This window comes from Bison bison, unplaced genomic scaffold, assembly GCF_000754665.1.
Source record: "Bison bison bison isolate TAMUID 2011002044 unplaced genomic scaffold, Bison_UMD1.0 scf7180017864268, whole genome shotgun sequence".
NCBI classification, from domain to species: domain Eukaryota; kingdom Metazoa; phylum Chordata; class Mammalia; order Artiodactyla; family Bovidae; genus Bison; species Bison bison.
In genome coordinates, this window is record NW_011494840.1 from 2,230,780 (window position 1) to 2,250,533 (window position 19,754).

Sequence of the window (19,754 nt, forward strand, 5' to 3'; positions counted from 1 at the left end):
GATGCTGAAGCTGAAACTCCAATACTTTGGCCACCTGATGTGAAGAGCTGACTCATTTGAAAAGACTCTGATGCTGGGAAAGATTGAAGGCAGGAGGAGAAGGGGACAACAGGGGCTGAGATCGTTGGATGACATCACCAACTCAATGGACATGAGTTTGAGTAAACTCTGGGAGTTAGTGATGGACAGGGAGGCCTGGCGTGCTGCAGTTCATGGGGTCACAAAGAGTCGGACAGAACTGAGCGACTGAACTAAACTGTGTATGTGTAGCAGGGAGAGAAACTATGTGTTCATATGTATAATAACTTTATTTAGAATACATTTGGGAAGGGATATGCATTAATGTATTTATGCAGTTGGATGGTCTCATCACACTTACGTGAGCATCCCCTTCACTTTGCGTCATTAATATGTACTAGCTCTATCACAGCATCCACTGATACTATGCATGTCTCCTCCCATAAGATTTTAGTTCAAGGAGGACAATATTAGTATCCAGCATTTATGTATCCTGAGTACATTACATTTGGCACATTTTAGTGGTAACACATATTTGAATGACACTGATAATATACCAAAAAAATATTAAACTTTTGACCAAGTTTTAAAAAATAATGTCAGTATCACAGTATCCAAATATTTAGTGAAGGAAAAGCAAGCAAATACACATTATTCAATAGTTGCTTTTAAAAAATATGCAGTGTACAAAATTAATTTATTCCATCAACTTATTCTAGTTTGCATAAGTGAATAGCTGGCTCCTTGTGTGTCATGTCAGACTTTGTGATCTACTAATGCCTCCTGGCTGGGTTCACATTTGTATTCACTGCTGGAAAAGCAGATCTTACCGCTAAATGGATTTCATGACTAAAGTAATAAAGTTCTTTCTTGTCCTTGAGATTTGTGCTAGTCAGAACCTGAAACATTTTAAAATGTGTAGAGTTCTTTATTCAAAGAAGGCTCAAGTTATTCTTCACATTATTAAAAAGGCTTAAAGTGCAGATGGTACATGAAACATATCTTAAAGAGAGTAAAAAGTGAGAACAAAATGCAGTGCAGCTCTTTACAAGAGACTCACTTTAGGTATAAGGTCATAGACAGGCTGAAGTTAAAGATGCAAAATGATACTCCTTAGAGATGGTAACCAACAGAGAGCAAGAATGGATATATTTCTATTCACAAAACAGACTTTAAGCAAAAACTATAAGAGACAAAACAGACTTTAAGCAAAAACTATAATAAGAGACAAAGAAGAACATTAGTTAATGATAAAATGGTCAATTCACCAGGAGGATATATAACAATTATAATGTATGTACCTAAAAAGAAGTTCTCACACTATTGTAAAAGTTCTAGGGCCCACAACAGATTCCCCAACCTGGGGATCTGGCAAAGGGACTGAGAACCCCCAGGGAATTTGACTTTGGAGGCCAGTGGAATTTGATTATAGAACTCCCACAGGACTGGGGAAACAGACTCTTGGAGAGCACAAATAAAACCTGTGCACCAGGACCAAGGAGAAAGGAGCAGTGACCCCACAAGAGACTGAGCCAGACTTGCCTGTGAGCATCCAGGAGTCTCTGGTGGAGGCGTGGGCTGACAGTGGCCTGCCATAGGGTCAGGGGCCCTGAATACAACAGTCCTGGGGGTTGTGGGGAGTGCTGGCATAAATCCTTTTGAAGGAGGTCACCTATCATAGTTTGGTCTCAGGCCTAACTCCCGGGAGGGAACACAGCCCTGCCCATCAACAGAAAATTGGACTAAAAATTTACTGAGCATGACTCCCCCGCCCCCTCACCCCAGATCAGAGCAAGACCCAGATTACCCAATAGCCAGTCCCTCCCATCAGGAAGTTTCCACAAGCCTCTTATCCTTATCCTTCAAAGGGCAGACAGAATGAAAACCACAGTCACAGAAAAGTAACCAAACTGATCACATCGATCACGGCATTTCTAACTCAAAGCAACTATGAGCCATGCTATGTAGGGCCACCCAAAATGAACAGGTCATGGTGGAGAGTTCTGACAAAGCATGGTCCACTAGAGAATGGAATGCCAAACCACTTCAGTATTCTTCCCTTGAGAACCCCATGAACAGTATTGGTAGGTAGTTAGAATAGGAAAAAGGAATCCAAAATGGCGGTAGCTAAAAGACACAGGGAAAAGCATGTGAAAAGGGAACAAAAGAAAATCCATGAACTGGAATTAAAAACCCAGATGAAACAAACACAGCCCCTTCCTGGCTAACCCTAATTTGCATAGAGCAAGAGAAGGGGAAGGAAAAACAAACTTATAACAGAGGGAGCCAAGTCAGGTTGAGGCCTCTCCTTTGGGGTTGACCCGCCCTCAAGCCTTGGAGACGTACTATCCTTTGTTTGCCGAATAAAGCTCTGAGCCATAAAAAAGCTGTAACAGTGGTCCACCATTTCAAATCTTTGTTGCAGTGCAACAGAATCGAGGAAATTAAACCACTCACCCAACAATATGAAAAGGTAAAAGGATATGACACTGAAAGAGGAACTCCCCAGGTCAGTAGGTGCCTAATATGCTACTGGAGAAGAGTGGAGAAATAACACCAGAAAGAATGAAGAAACAGAGCCAAAGCAAAACAACACCCAGTTGTGGATGTGACTGGTGATGGAAGTAAAGTCTGATGCCGTAAAGAACAATATTGCAAAGGAACGTGGAATGTTAGGTCCATGAATCAGGGTAAATTGGAAGTGGTCAAACAGGAGATGACAAACGTGAACATCGACATTTTAGGAATCAGTGAACTAAAATGGACCAGAATGGGTGAATTTAATTCAGATGAAAATTAAATCTACTACTGTGGGCAAGAAGCCCTTAGAAGAAATGGAATGGCCCTTGTAGTCAACAAGAGTCCGAAATGCAGTACTTGGGTGCAGTCTCAAAAATGACAGAATGATCTCTGTTTCCAAGGCAAACCATTCAACATCACAGTGATACAAGGCTATGCCCAAACCAATAAAGTCAAAGAAGATGAAGTTCAATGGTTCTGTGAAGACCTACAAGACCTTCTACAACTAACACCAAAAGAATATGTCCTTTTCATCATAGGGGATTGGAATGCAAAAGTAAGAAAGTCAAGAGACACGTGGAGTAACAGGTAACTTTGGTGTTGGGAGTATGAAACGAAGCAGGCCAAAGGCTAACAGAGTTTTGCCAAGAGAACGCACTGGTCATAGAAAACACCCTCTTCCAACAACACAAGACAAAACTCTACACATGGACATCACCTGATGGTCAATACTGAAATCAGATTGATTATATTCTTTGCAGCTGAGGATGGAGAAGCTCTATACAGTCAGCAAAAATAAGACTGGGAGCTGACTGTGGCTCAGGTCATGAACTCCTTATTACAAAATTCAGACTTCAGTTGAAGAAAGTAAGGAAAACAACTAGACCATTCAGGCATGACCTAAATCAAATCCCTTATGATTATACAGTGAAAGTGACAAATAGATTCAAAGGATTAGATCTGATAGACAGAACTACGGATGGATGTTCATAACACTGTACAAGAGGCTGTGATCAAAACCATTCCCAAGAAAAAGAAATGAAAAAAGGCAAAACGGTTGTTTGAGGGGGTCTTACAAAGTGCTGAGTAAAGAAGAAGGGCAAAAGGCAAAGGAGAAAAGGAAATATATACCCATCTGAATGCAGAGTTCCACAGAACAGCAGGAGAGGTAAGAAAGTCTTCCTCCATAATCAATGCAAAGAAATAGAGAAAAACAATAGAATGGGAAAGACTAGAGAGCCCTTCAAAGAGATTACAGATACCAAGGGAACATTTCATGCAAAGATGGACACAATAAAGCACAGAAATGGTATGGACCTAACAGAAGCAGAAGATATTAAGAGGTAGCAAGAATACATAGAAGAACTATACAAAAAAGACCTTAATGACCCAGATTTCCATGATGGTGTAATCACACCTAGAGCCACACATACTGGAATGTGAATTAAGTGGGCCTTAGAAAGCATCACTACAAACAAAGCTAGTGGAGATGATAGAATTACAGCTGAGCTATTTGAAATTCTAAAAGATGATGCTGTGAAAGTGCTGTACTCAATATGCCAGCAAATCTGGAAAACTCAGCAGTTGCCACAGAACTTGAAAAAGGCGGTTTTCATTCCAATTCCAAAGAAAGGCAATGCCAAAGAATGTTCAAACTCCTGCACAATTGCACTCATCTCACATGCTAGCAAAGTAATGCTCAAAATTCTCCAAGCCAGGCTTCAACAGTACGTGAACCAAGAACTTCCAGATGTTCAAGCTAGATTTACAAAAGGCAGAGGAACCAGAGATCAAATTGCCAACATCCATTGTATCAAAGGAAAAAAACAAGAGAATTCCAGAAAAATATCAACTTCTGTTCTACTGACTACGCCAAAGCCTTTGACTGTGTGGATCACAACAAACTGTGGAAAATTCTTAAACAGATGCGAACACCAGCCCACCTTACCCACCTCCTGAGAAATCTTTATGCAGGTCAAGAAGCAACAGTTAGAACCAGATATGGAACAATGGACTGGTTCAAAATTGCAAAAGGAGTATGTCAAGTCTGTATATTATCACCCTGCTTATTTAACTTATATGCAGAGTACATCATGAGCAATGTCAGGCTGGATGAATCACAAGCTAGAATCAAGATTTCCAGGAGAAATATCATAACCTCAGATATGCAGATGATACCACCCTTACGGCAGAAAGTGAAGAGGAATTAATGAGCCTCTTGATGAAAGTGAAAGAGGAGGGTGAAAAAGTTGGCTCAAAACTCAACATTCAGAAAACTAGGATCATGGCATCTGGTCCCATCACTTCATGGAAAATAGATGGGGAAACAATGGAAACAATGACAGACTTTATTTTCTTTGGTTTCAAAATCAAGTGGATGGTGACTGCAGCTGTGAAATTAAAAGATGCTTGCTCCTTGGAAGAAAAGTTATGACAAACCTAGACAGCATATTAAAAAGCAGAGACATTATTTGGCCCACAAAAGTCCATACAGTCAAAGCTATGATTTTCCAGTAGTCATGTATGGATGTAAGAGCAGGACAATAAAAAAGGCTGAGCAAAGAACTGATGCCTTCCAACTATGGTGCTGGAGAAGACTCTTGAGAGTCCCTTGGAAAGGAGGAGATCAAACCAGTCCATCCTAAAGGAAATTAGTCCTAAATATTCATTGGAAGGACTGATGCTGAAACTGAAGCTCCAGTACTTTAGCCACCTGATGCAAAGAGTTGATTGATTAGAAAACACCCTGATGCTAGGAAAGATTGAGGGCAGCTGGAGAAGGACGACAGAGGAAGAGATAGTTGTACAGCATCACCAACTCAATGGACATGAGTTTGAGCAAGTCCTGAGATGGTGAAGGAAAAGGAAGCCTGGTGTGCTGCAGTCCATGGGATTGCAGAGTAGGACATGACTGAGTGACCGTACAACAACAATAATTGAAAGAACAAAAACTACATGATCATCTCAACTGACGCAGAAAATTCAGTTGAAAATTTCAATACTGTATCATGATAAAAAACTGGAAATAGAACTGCCATATGACCCAGCAATCCCAATGCTGGGCATACACACCAAGGAAACCAGAATTGAAAGAGACACGTGTACCCCAATGTTCATCACAGCACTGTTTATAATAGCCAGGACATGGAAGCAATCTTGATGTTTATTGGCAGACAAAGGGATAAGAAAGCTCTGGTACATATACACAATGGAATATTACTCAGCCATTAAAAAGAATGCATTTGAATCAGTTCTAATGAGGTGGATGAAACTGGAGCCTATTATACAGAATGAAGTAAGAGTAGAAAGAAAAACACCAATACAGTATACTAATGCATATATATGGAATTTAGAAAGATGGTAATGATGACCCTATATGTGAGACAGCAAAAGAGAAACAGATGTATAGAACAGTCTTTTGGACTCTGTGAGAGAAGGTGAGGGTGAGATGTTTTGAGAGAATAGCATTGAAACATGTATATTATCATATGTGAAACAGATCACCAGTCCAGGTTCGATGCATGATACAGGGTGCTCGGGGCTGGTGCACTGGGATGACCCAGAGGGATGAGATGGGGTGGGAGGTGGGAGGGGGATTCAGGATGGGGAACACATGTACTTCCCATGGCTGATTCATGTCAATGCATGGCAAAATCACTACAGTATTATAAAGTAATTAGCCTCCAATTAAAGTAAATGAATTAATTTAATAAAAAATTTTAAAAATTAAAAAAAAATAAAAAGGAAAATCAATGTAAACCTTAAAAAAAAAAAGTTCACCCAATTATGGTTTAGAAGGAATGTACCTCAACATAATAAAGGCTATTTGAAAAGCCCTCAGCTAACATCATTCCCAATGGTGAAAAACTAAAATTGTTCACTGTAAGTTGATGAAGAAAGCAAACATGCAATATATTGTCACTTCTATTCAAGCTAAACCTAGAATTGTTAACAGGTAGGGGTTCTGTAATAGCCTAACAATCAGGCAAGTAAAAGAAACAAAAAGCAACCAAATTGGAAAGGAAGAAACAAATTTATCTCACTTTGCATATGAAATGATCTTAACATGTAGAATACCCTAAAGATTCCACAAAAATCCTCTTAGAACTAATAAACACATGAGCAAGGTATAAGATGTAAAATTAACACACAAAAATCAGTTGCAGTTATGTACACTAACAATGGGGGTTTCCTGGTATCTTAGTGGTAAAGAATCCACCTGCCAATTCAGGATCCCTGGGTTGGGAAGATCCCCTGGAGAAGGAAATTGCAACCCACTCTAGTATTTTTCCCTGGGAAATCCCATGGACAGAGGAGCCTGGCAGGCTACAGTTTATGGGGTCACAAAAGAGTTGGACACAAATTAGCAAACTAAATAACAACACCCACAATGAATAATCCTAAAAGGAAATTAGGAAAGCAATCACATTTGAAACAGCATCAAAGAGAATAAAATACTTAGGAATAAACTTAACCAAGGAAGTGAAGAATTGTATGCTGAAAACCAAAAAACATTGTTGAAAGAAATTAAAGACGATAGGAACAAATGGAAAGACATCCTGTTTTTATGAACAGAAAGACATAATATTGTTAAAATTTCCATAATGCCCAAAGCAATCCACAGATCAATGCAACCCATATCAAAATCCTAATGACCTTTTTGTAGAAATAGAAAAAAAATTCTAAAATTCATATGGAATCTGAAAAGATTCTGAATAGTCAAAACAATCTTTAGAAAGAATATGAAAGCTGGAGGTACTATACTTCTTGATTTCAAAACATGTTACAAGGTTATAGTAAGTCAAAACAGTATGGCACTGGCATAAAGACAGAAGATAGAACATATAAACATCAGTTGAATAGAATAGAGAGCCTAGAAATAAACCCTCACATATATGGACTAATTATTCTTGACAAGGCTGACCATAAAATTTGAAACAATAAACTCCTAGATTAAAACATATAAGAGCTTTATGACATTGAATTTAGCAGTGATTTCTGATATGACACCAAAAGTACAGGCAGTAAAAGTTAAAATAGACATATGATACTACACCAGACTTAAAAATAGTATCGTAAAGGAAATAACTGTCAGAGTGAAAAGTCAAGTATGTAATAAGACAGAATATTTAGAAGCTATATATATGATAAATGATTATTATTGAGAATATTTAAATAAATTCTAAAGTGAAAACAAAGAATAAGACTGAGAAATGGAAAGAGACTTAATTATCTCTATGAAGGTTATATGTGAAAGGCCAATAAGTATATGCAAAGGTACTCAACCATCACTAATTATCATGGAGAGGCAAATCAAAATCACAAGGAAATATCACTTCACATCCATTAGGATGGCCACTGTCAACAAAACAGAAAATCATAAGTGGTGAATAGGTTGTGGAGAAACTGGAAGCCTTCTGCACTGTTGGTGAGAACGTGAAATGGTGTAGCTCCTATGCAAAACAGTACACAGATTCTTCAAAATTCAAAAGTTTAATTACCATATGATCTAGAACTCCCACTCCTAGTTATATATCCTAAAAAACTGAAAACAGGATCCTGAATAGATATTGATACATCCATGTTCACTGCATTACTATTCACAGTAGCCAAGAGGTGGAGGCAACCCAAATGTCTATTGACAGATGAATGGATAAAGAAAGTAAGTTAATACAGATGATGGAACATTATCCAGTCTTAAAAAAGAAGGAAATTCTGTCCTATTTTACAACATGGATAAGCTTTGAGGACATCATGCCAAGTGAAATAAGCCAGTAACAAAAAGACAGATACTGTATGATTTCACTTATACAAGGTTATCTAAAATAGTCAAATTTTCAGAAGCAGAAAGTAGAATCATGGTTTTAGGGGTTAGGAAGAGGAGGTCAAAGGGGAGTTGCTGTTTAAGAAATATGCAAAGTGAAAAAATTCTAGAAATCTGTTGCACAATACGCATCATAGAGTCAACACTACTATTCTGTACACTTTACAGTGGTTAAGATGGTAAATATTGTGTGTTTTTTACTACGTTTTGGGCTTTCCAGGTGACACTAGTGGTAAAGAACTCCCCTGCCAATGCAGGATATATAAGAGAGGTAGATTTGATCCTGGGTCGGGAAGATCCCCTGGAGGAGGGAATGGCAAGCCACTCCAGTATTCTGGCCTGGAGCATCCTATGGACAGAGGAACCTGGTGGGCTATAGCCTATGGGGTCACAAAGAGTCAGACACTGAAGTGACTTAGCACTAAAACAATGTAATGCAGTGTTACAAAACAAATATCAGTAGAATGGATTGTGGAACTAATTGTGCAAATAACATATAGCCAGATAAGGTACAGTAAAAAGGAGTTAATGAGGAACTCCGCCCGTGGCAAAGGTCATGAGGAAGGAGGCTCGGCATACGCAAAGGTGGGATTGAGCCTCAGGAGTCCCCCTGGAAATTCTCGAGCATCTACCCCCAAAACCAGAGTCTGCCTACTTTACTGCTTTGTGCTCTCACCTACACCTCTGACTTTACGGGGGCTGTCCCCCACCACCATCTCTCTCCTGAATAGGTTCTTCTGGCCACATGTGATTGTTCACAGCCTCCCAACCGTGAGAGGCATGAGATATTCGAAACTGTCTAAATACAGATTCCTTTGACAGTTAAAAGATTGATTAGAAATTGTATTGGTGAAGGGTTTTTCACTTGTTGGGCCAATGTTTGCTGCTAAGTTTCCATATCCCTTACCTACTGTGTCCCTGGCAGTGTACTGATTAATATAATTGGTGTATAGGAATGTAAGCAGTAGCTTTAATGTTTGTAACCTTGGACCCTTGAGTTAATTCTTTTTCTTGTTATAGCCCACCACACCTTTGCCCTATACAACTTTATCTAATGCTTTTGGAGGGTGGCGCCTGACTAATCACCTTTAGAGAAAAATAACTTTTCTGAAGAAAGGGTCTTAAAATGTTAACAGGCCTCCGGGCCAGAAGATGATGTAAATCACCTAAACTTTTGCATATGAAGAAAGCCTGGCTTATTGCTGACTCTACCCCTTCCCCCATTATCCCCTATGCACATTAAGGTATAAAAACTACTTTGGAAAATAAAGTGCGGGCCTTGTTCACCTAAGCTTGGTCTCCCCATGTCGTTCTTTCTCTCACCTTCTGGCTGAATTATTCAGCCTCTTTTCTCCACTCAGTTTCCTCACTGAGCTATCCTTATTCAACCACTCTTTATATCCTTAATTAACGTTTAATTAAGCAATTGTTTCCTGATCCTCGCCGAGGCTTTCCCCGCTTCGAATTCCCTGGATCCACTGGGGCTGGACCCCGGCAGTAAACATATTAAAATTACTGTAGCCTCTTTCTATTTTCAAAGTATAGTTCGTGCAGCTTCTAACCTGAAAGCTTTCATAATTGTTTTAAATGAGCTTTTCAATTAAAATAAAACCAAAATAAAATAGGTGATTTCATATATTCCAGGAAATGGAGACTGCATCAAAATCATTAAGCTAAATACATTTACTTTAAAAAAATAGTTTCATATTGAAGTATAGCTGATTTACAATGTTATGTTAGGTCAGGTATACAACACAGCGATTCAGTTATACATATAAACACACCAATTAATTTTCAGATTCTTTTCCCATATAGATTAGTACAGAGTACATTGTATATCTCCCTGTGTTATATAGTAGGTCCTTGCTGATTATTTACTTTATATGACGTACTGCGTATGTCTTAATCCCAAACTCCTAATTTATTTCTCTTCCCCTTTCCTCTTTGGTTACTATAAATTTGTTTTCTATGCTGTAAGTCTGTTTCTGTTTTCTAAATAAGTTCATCCCTATCACTTTTTTATATTCCAAATATAAGTGATATCATATGATGTTTGTCTCTGACTTATTTTACTTAGTGTGATAGTCTCACTTATGCCTAATACTAAAATCAGCTGATGGCTGCTAAAAGTAGTTGGGCTAACTTAGAACTTGGAAAACAAATGACAATTTCAAATTAGGTAACACCTAGATCCACAATGAAGCCAAGGGATCAGAGGTTTAAACTAACTTTAAAACAGTGTGCCCAAATTAAACTCATTTTTAAAAAAAATAATATACTGACTTTGTAATAGTACAATAATTTATAGCATTAGTCATATAAATTTGTTACCCCATGGATAATTTTAATTTCTAATGTCCTTACCATAGGACATTATTAAAAGATACAGACTACTACAAACTACAATATTTCATTGCAAACTCAGAATGAAGAGGCAAAGTTCAAAATCTGGTCCTCAAACTGAAGAAAACATGTTCTTGGTGCAACTCAGTATTTCAGATCGATTACGTTCAAGATGTATTGGTATAAATGTGATTATGTTTTTGTTTTTCTATTATTTACACTATTTTCTGGTTCATTGCTATTCTTGTTTGCTTTTAATTCCTATAATATTAGGAACTCAGTTCAGTTCGGTTCAGTTAAATGGGCTCTATTTCCTAAATATGAAAAAAGTTAGCATCATTTATCTTTTATGTTGGTGTACTTGACAGCAAATTTATGTGATTTTGCATTATTGAAATGTTTTCTTCCTTTTTGAAAAAATAGTTCTCATGTTACTGGCTAATGAAAATGTTAGTTAGTTTGGTTTATCCATATTTTTTCTAGCACTTTAATACTATAGTGTAATTTGCATATAATTTTAATTAGGTCCTTTATAATGAATATTAATAGCTTCATTTATGCACATTTTTTCTTTTTTTTAAAGCAGGACTACATCTTCCATCTGGAGGAGGACATGGCAACCCACTCCAGTATTCTCGCCTGGAGAATCCCATGGATAGAGGAGCCTGATGGGCTATAGTCTATGGGGTCACAAAGAGTCAGACATGACTGAGCGACTAACCACAGCACAGCACATCTATACATCCTATGAGGAAAAGTACACATTACTCCCATACTCAAAAGTATTGTAATTTTCCTATATAGCTGGAACTTGGCTTTATTAGATGAATTAGAAAATGGGTTGATTACAACTGTTTCTTGAACTCTTTGGCTTGAATGCATGCTTGGATATACTTTTCTTCCTTAGAGATAATTTCTATTAGATAATCATGCATTTTTACAGGCTCCTGGATTTACCAAATTGTCCTACTAAAATGTACTACAGTTAAACCCTCAACAGGGTAAGAACTGTGGGTGGTTATTAGTTCCCTAATGTGCATAGAGCCTGTGTGGATGCTCTCAGCACCCTCAAAGGATCCCTGACCTTTGCTGGTCAGCTTTTAGCGATCAGTCTCAAAAGTGGTCATGAGGGGTAGGAAGAGTCCAGCCCTTGGTGTTAATAGCCTTGGCTGGGGCCACCAAATTGACCCCTAGCACTTTGAGGTACCCATGCATGGCTACCTCCCCCTGGGCCTTTCAAGTTTTTCTGCAGAAGATACACATGTATCCAAAGGAATGTAGAAATCTGTACTACTCAAAGAAATAGATATGTGAGCATCCAGAGGCAGCAAGAGAGTGAAAGATAATGGTTTTGGAAAACCAAAGACTTGAGATGGATTAGAATCCACCCACCTTCGGGACACAACATCTTGGGCTCAGTTCCTCTATTGGCAGAATCAGATTGTGGACAGAACTAACTTTTAAAGGGCCTGTGGCACTGGCTCTATGCTTTTTACTGTGAGATATTATTCTGAAGAATACAACTGGGAGGCTGAGAATAGCCCTCACTTAGTTTGGACTTGAGTAGAGCACATTTCCTTCAGATAAAGTCACAATCTGAATCCACTTAATTGTAAAAGGAAAAACAATCCAACAGTAAAATTGAGGTTGCAGTTTGAAGAAGAGTTGAAGGTATATTAGGGCAAGAGAGGAAAAACAAATATCTAAATGAAAGAGTCAACATGCAAAGTTATTGCTATCTTTATATTAAGGCAAAATTCTAAATGATATCTATTCGAAACATTATCAAGTTCTTCTTGGTCTGCACCAGGGCAATTATGCAAAGTATTGTTTTAAAAATACTGTTTTAAAAATACAAAACTCCTGGAGATTTAACAGCAAGCCTGACATTATTCTGTGTATGGGAAAATTGGCTTCAAAATATTCAACAGATAATTATTAGTAAAATGATCACAGAAGAAAATGTGTCATGAATATCTGATAAATAATAACTAAACATATAGAGTAAATTTGTGTATTTTCATGTTGAATAAGAAGATATGTCTTTTTCTCTTGGATTCAGATCGCATAGTCAAATTTTACAGTGAAGCAACAAAATATATGTATTTTATTCCTTTGTTCCTAAAATATTTTAATAGTATAAAAAGAAGGCAAAAAGCCAAAGAATTGATGCCTTCAAACTGTGGTGTGGGAAAAGACTCCTGAAAGTCCCTTGAACTTAAGGGAGTCAATCTTAAGGGAGATCAACCCTGAATACTCTTTGGAAGGACTCATGCTGAAACTGAAGCTCCAATATTTTCGTGTAAACAGCTGACTCATTGGATGCAAACAGCTGACTCATTGGAAAAGACCCTGCTGTTGGAAAAGGTTGAGGGTAGAAGGAGAAGCAGGCATCAGAGGATGAGACGGCTGGATGGCATCACTGATGCAATGGACATGAACTGGGGCAAACTCTGGGAGATGGTGAGGGCCAGGGGGCCTGGGTGCTGCAGTCCATAGGGTTACAGAGACTTGGACACGACTGGGAGATGGTGAGGGACGGGGGGCCTGGGTGCTGCAGTCCATGGGGTCACAAAGACTTGGACACGACTGGGTGACTGAACAGCAGCATAAACACTAAACTTCTTTGTAGCTCAATTTTTAAAAAACTGGCTTTTTATATAGAATATTTTATCAAAGACAATTATTCCAGTAAACATTTCTTATGCATTTATTATTTATAATAATAAATATAATGCACTGTTCTGGGAGTTCTGAGAATAGAGGAGACTTAAAAGAATTAAGACAGTTGGGTGAGGAGGGATGTTGCATAGTGAATATTTGTCGAGTGACTATGTAACAAAGGCATCACTCTTGTCTTCTGAAAGGCTTCTTCTACTCACTAGACTTTCTGAAACAATTTTTTGGAAAGAAAAAAACAAACAAAACTTAGTGGTTCATCATTGTACAGTGTGAAATGAAAGAAAATGAGGAGGAAATGCTAATATTTCACCTTTCAAACAGTGCTTAAACAAACTTTTTATCCTAAGCATTCTATGGTTATTATTTCTAATGAATCTAAAGGTGAAAATTGTCTTCCTATAATCGTTTACCTAATCACTTTATCCTTAGGAAGTGTAAGTGGGTGTTGGAGAAGGAAATGGCAACCCACTCCAGTGTTCTTGCCTGGAGAATCCCGGGGACGGCGGAGCCTGGTGGGCTGCCGTCTATGGGGTCGCACAGAGTCGGACACGACTGAAGCGACTTAGCAGCAGCAGCAGTAAGTGGGTGTACATAGTCACAATTCTTATATAAAGGTTATTAAGAACTTCAAATAAATGTGCCAGAATGCTAAAATTCTACAATTTTACTGAAATAAAGACAAGGAATTTTTGAAGTTAAAAAGAAGCTTTGAGTTCAACTGAACGATTTACACACAGTCAGTGACTTGCCCAGAGGCTAATCTGAATCTCTGTCACAGGTTGTGCCAGTGGAGTACAGTTCTGGACTTTTTCAGTTTATGCATTAAACTGCCCACAATGTAGCCATTAATCCTCCCACAAGTGATCACTGCTTCTGCCATGATGTAAAAAATGTTGAAAGTTTTTTTTTTTTTTTTTACAAAAAGGCCCATTCAGTTCAGTTCAGTTCAGTTCAGTTGCTCAGTCGTATCTGACTCTTTGCGACCCCATGAACCACAGCACCCCAGGCCTCCCTGTCCATCACCAACTCCTGGAGTTCACTCAAACTCATATCCCTAGATAAATTTCCAATTCTCTTCATTCTGTGAATTTATGAAACTTAGACTAAAACTTAGATGTGAGAGTTGGACTGTGAAGAAAGCTGAGTGCCGAAGAATTGATGCTTTTGAACTGTGGTGTTGGAGAGGACTCTTGAGAGTCCTTGGACTGCAAGGAGATCCAACCAGTCCATTCTGAAGGTGATCAGCCCTGGGATTTCTTTGGAGGGAATGATGCTGAAGTTGAAACTCCATTACTTTGGCCACCTCATGCGAAGACTTGACTCATTGGAAAAGACTTTGATGCTGGGAGGGATTGGGGGCAGGAGGAGAAGGGGACAACAGAGGATGAGATGGCTGGACGGCATCACCGACTCAATGGACGTGAGTCTGAGTGAACTCCTGGAGTTGGTGATGGACAGGGAGGCATGGCGTGCTGTGATTTATGGGGTCGCAAAGAGTAGGACACAACTGAGTGACTGAACTGAAGTGAATTAAGACTAATCTGACTTTGTGTAGGTGAGCGAGTTCTATGGTGTTATTCAAAATAAGATCAACCATAATGCAGCTCTGTTTGACACGTAGCAGTGAAACTAATTCACAGTCTAAAGCATTACACACTGAGTATTTCATTTGCATTCACTATGTCCCTCTGCAGCAAACAGAATGAATGTTGCACATAAAGGTGCTTCTATTTTAAAGCTGAACTGAAGCAGATGATGACTGAGTGACTGAAAAGCTTATAAATTTCTTGTTATGTTCAATTGAAATTAAAACCCAGATCATCTGATTTTGAGTTAGTGCCTAATCTAGAATTCTTGCAAGATTAGGTTTACACAAACAAACTGCCAATGGAAATAAGGGGCTAACTTTGAGTATCTTTTAACTTTCTCCTCAAATAAATATCATACACAGAGATAGACGCAGTGTAACTCCAAATTAATTTTAGCTGTGAGTAACTGTGCAGACCAATGTGTTTTAATAAAACCCGTGGAAAAACTAAAAGTGAAAGAATTAGCTTTGAGAAAGTATTAGCAGAACCAAACAAACCACAAACTTATTTAAATTCAGGAAGCCCAATTTCCATCCAGAGAGGAACAGAGTTAAAGAAAGCTAGATTTCTGAGTTGTCTCTGTGGTTGAAACCTCCCCTTGGATGACACACCGACTCTATCAATTTGCTCCACATAGATTTTCTCCAAATAATCTTGCAGTCACTGCAACTGTTGTTTCTTTCTTGGGAGGTCTTTTCCTACTGGACTGAACTCTAATTGTTTTTATTTATTAGCCCATTTGTTATACCCCTGGTATAATGTACACATCAATTTGCAGTCTCTCCCCTCGAAAAACTTAGCGCTTTACTCAGATGGGAGTGAGGAAATGCTCACAGCCCTGGGGCTGTATTTAACTAAAATACAGTTTTGTCTCAGTTCTCCACTGCGAGCTCTGCTGGAGGAAACAGATCATCAAGAGTGAGGACAGCATCATCCAGACAGATGGACACCTTGCTTTCCGTGTGCGTAAGTGCTCAGTAGTTGAGTCCTGTCAGACTCTTTGCGACCCCATGGACTGTAGCCCACCAGGCTCCTCTGTCCATGGGGATTGTCCAGGCAAGATTACTGGAGTGGGTTGCCGTGCCCTCCTCCAGGGGATCTTCCTGACCCAGGGACTGAGCCCGCGTCTCTTGCATCTCCTACATAGCAGGCGAATTCTTTACCACTGCATCACCTGGGGAGCCCATGTTTTTCTTTCTTTTTTTTCTGTGAAAGTGAAGTGAAAGTGAAATTTGTTCAGTTGTGTCCAACTCTTTGCGACTCAGTCCATGGGATTCTCCAGGCTTGAATACTAGAGTGGGTAGCCTTTCCCTTCTCCAGGATATCTTCCCAACCCAGGGATTGAACCCAGGTCTCCCGCATTGCTGGTGGATTCTTTACCAGCTGAGCCACAAGAGCAGCCCAAGAATACTGGAGTGGGTAGCCTATCCCTTCGCCAGCGGATCTTCCAGACCCAGGAATCAAAACGGGGTCTCCCGCATTGCAGGTGGATTCTTTACCGATCTGATAAACCAGTTAAGACAGCAGAACAAATAAATTAATGTTGGTAGAATTACTATTTGTAATTGTTTCTTTTTAATGTCTGAGAGGAAAGAAATCAATGGATTTCTTCCAAAATTACTCCTCTAATTGAACAACAGCATTCTTTCTTAATGTAACTGTAATTGGATATTTATTTAGAAGCAAATTGAGATCTTGTGCCAGTGAACAAAACGTGTGTTCTCAGCCATCATGACACTGCTTTAATTTCATGTCATGCTGGTGAACAGTAACATTAAGTACAAATAAAGCAAGAAGACAGATTAATTTTAAAATGACCCATTCTATTATAGAGCCTTGAGGTTTTCTTTTTCTTACGTTTTTTCCCTCAGTCAAGGCAAGTCAGAATTACAGGGCTATAATCAGGAACTAAAATTGTCTTTCCTACTTGTTTTGCAATGCCATGATATGCTAATAAGCTGTTCATTAAATTGGTATTTTCTATTTCATTTAAGAAAAGCCCTTTGTATTACCAAAGCTTGTTTGACTATTTTCATAGAATGAGCTATAATCACATTTCTGGAATAATTTACAGAGATTACAACAGCTTATTACTTTGTAGCTTACCTCAGAGTGGGCAAAATTAGATCTAAGTTTTTGTACAGGACTGCTCCAAGAACAAAGACCGATGATTCATCTAATTCTAGAAAGAATAAAATTTAAACATATTAGCAAAACAGCAAGAAAAATACTATGTCCTATAAAACTTTTAATCTCCTAATTACGAGGGGATTCCAGTATTTTCCGATGCAAAGTCAGGAATAAGAAACGCCTTCTTAACCACGCCGGGCAATTGAGCCCACACACTGTATGTGTTAATCATGACCCAGAAGACATGTTTTCAGTGGGTTTTGTGTCATGAAGTAACCTTCCTTCAAGCTGAGACAAGAAGTGACTGTAGTTATAGCAAAAGAGCTTAAATTCCAGGTGATGTGGGGAGACAGCCTATGCTCTTTGGAGCTCTCAGTTAAAACATCAGACCTCCAAGGTAAGAATTGAGACCCCAGTGCCACTACTGAAAAGGGTCATTCAGTTTAAGAGGCTACCTAAGATGTTCTTAAAACTCAATTCTTTTCTTAGATTTGCTTTTATATATCAATTTTTTTAAGTGAGGCAGAAATAATTTATTTTTCATGGAATAGAAAACACAACCTATTTCAATACCTGAATTTAAAATAGTGTGCCACATGCTTTACACTGGGGTGAGACTGTCAACACTGAAAATCTGACCATGTCATCAGCAGGTCTACAATTTGCACTTGTATTTTTTTTTTTTTTTTTTACATTTTAATGGATCTTTTACTCAAGTAAATTAAGATTTTAGGTGACACCAAATTGAGTTTTCTATAGTAACAAAATGACTTTAAGGTCATGATTACAGACTAAATTGCTAGTGTAGTATTGAACTCGTATATTTTTTGCTCAAGGCCTAAATCGCTTCACATATTTACCTTTTGATGACACAGGAGTGAAGATGCTTTTTGGAATGACCACCCTGTCTTCTGAGTTTCTTGCCCAGTCAACCATCCCCTTCCTTCCTTTCATTGGGAAGTTGATGTCTGTTAGAACAGAGGCTGCAGGAAGCTTCTGAATGCTAGCCACTATTAAAAAAGAAGCAATGATGTTAACTAAAATCTTTCAGTGTTATCAAAATTAACCAAATTAAACCTTTCAGTATAGTCAAAAGAAAATTTCTAGTCCAAATTATGTTTATCAGAGCTATAAAACATACATACTTATTCCTCCATATTAGATGATGCTCATTAAGGCTGTGACTGTTTTTCTTATTAATTTGGTTTCTGTTGCTCTCAGCAGAGATCATACAATGATCTTCAGTGGTGCACATTCAGAGCACAAAACGTGCAGACATACTGGTTGTTTAGGATGGGCCTCCATTCTAATGGTTAGAAGCCCATGCCGTATTTTTTGTTAAATATTTTGATTAACACACTCAACTCACAGACTGACATTTTCATTTAAATCTGTACTTTGTCTTCAGAACAAGTTTTCTGTGCTCACCTCTGAACATTGCCATTGGAACAATTATTTCACGGATTGGATTGGGTATCATGAACATGAAAAACAAGCATATTGCTCTGGGAGACAGAACTGTCAGATTCAAATAACCAAGCACCAATGCCAAAACCACAGAGACAATATAATATGCAGAATTATTTAACAAGTAGAAGAGCAATAACAAACAGTTCTTAAAATGTACACCCATAATTGAAGGTAATAAATGTAATAAATATGTGAAAAAAGAATTCTGTGTTTACTCAATGAATAATATGTTTGGTAATGCCATGGTTGGTTGGTGGTGGTGGTTTAGTCACTAAGTTGTGTCTGACTCTTGTGACCCTGCCAGGCTCCTCTGTCCATAGGATTCTTCAGGCAAGAATACTGGAGTGGGTTGCCATTTCCTTCTCCAGGGGATCTTCCCAACCAAGGAATTGAACCCAGGTCTTCTGTATGGTAGGCAGATTCTTTACCAACTGAGCTATGACTTAATATATATTTTATTATATATATATATATATATATATACACATCAATATATAACTATATGTAATAAAACTATGATAGTAAATACTCAAGCACTTATTGATTATATATATTTTCAATGATTACTTAATTTGTAAATTTTACTTAGGTCCATACTTGACTTAACATTAAAGTTTCAGATGTCCTATGTATGATTTAAATGGAAAGATAGTGGGGAAACCCTAAAAGCTATCACAACAGAAAAGCCGTAGTAAGAAACCATTAGGCTCCTCATAAATGTATTTCATTTGAAAGAAACTTGTAATTTAAACAAGAGAGAATGAAAGTTATGAATTTAACAATATTAGTTGTATAAACATATTACTTCACCACTGGCTTAGTTGCAAATTAAATTGGTTATATATTACTATACTTTATGAAAGCTCTTTCAGACTATTATACACATCCATTATCAGAACAGAACAGAATTTCATTTGGCCTGTAATTTGACATAATAATGTTAAAAAAGGATTTTGTAACTAAATGTTGAAGGAAAAGGGTGCCGGGTAACATAAATTGTTATGGATGTGAAATGCTATTTTGGGATAGCATCTCTAATTATTTTAGTCTCTTTAATAATTCAAACAACATAGTCTTTATGCTCCAGAAGTCAACCCAGTTTATCTGTCCTAAAGGGTCCAAACACTCCAGTGCATGTAGATGGACAGACCAGCACACTGGCAGCATGCTCTTTCTTA

The 19,754-nt window shown here is 38.1% G+C and overlaps 1 protein-coding gene across 1 annotated transcript in view; it reads right to left on the reverse strand.

Moving 5' to 3' along the window:
* Window positions 1-19,754, reverse strand: part of BAI3 (brain-specific angiogenesis inhibitor 3) — an 880,973-nt gene that overhangs the window by 380,881 nt on the left and 480,338 nt on the right. The window contains exons 13-14 of the mRNA XM_010848504.1: window positions 17,967-18,116; window positions 17,083-17,158 (exon numbers count right to left, since the gene is read on the reverse strand). Of these exons, the coding sequence (XP_010846806.1) occupies window positions 17,083-17,158; window positions 17,967-18,116 (226 nt within the window). The remainder of the gene's footprint in view (window positions 1-17,082; window positions 17,159-17,966; window positions 18,117-19,754) is intronic.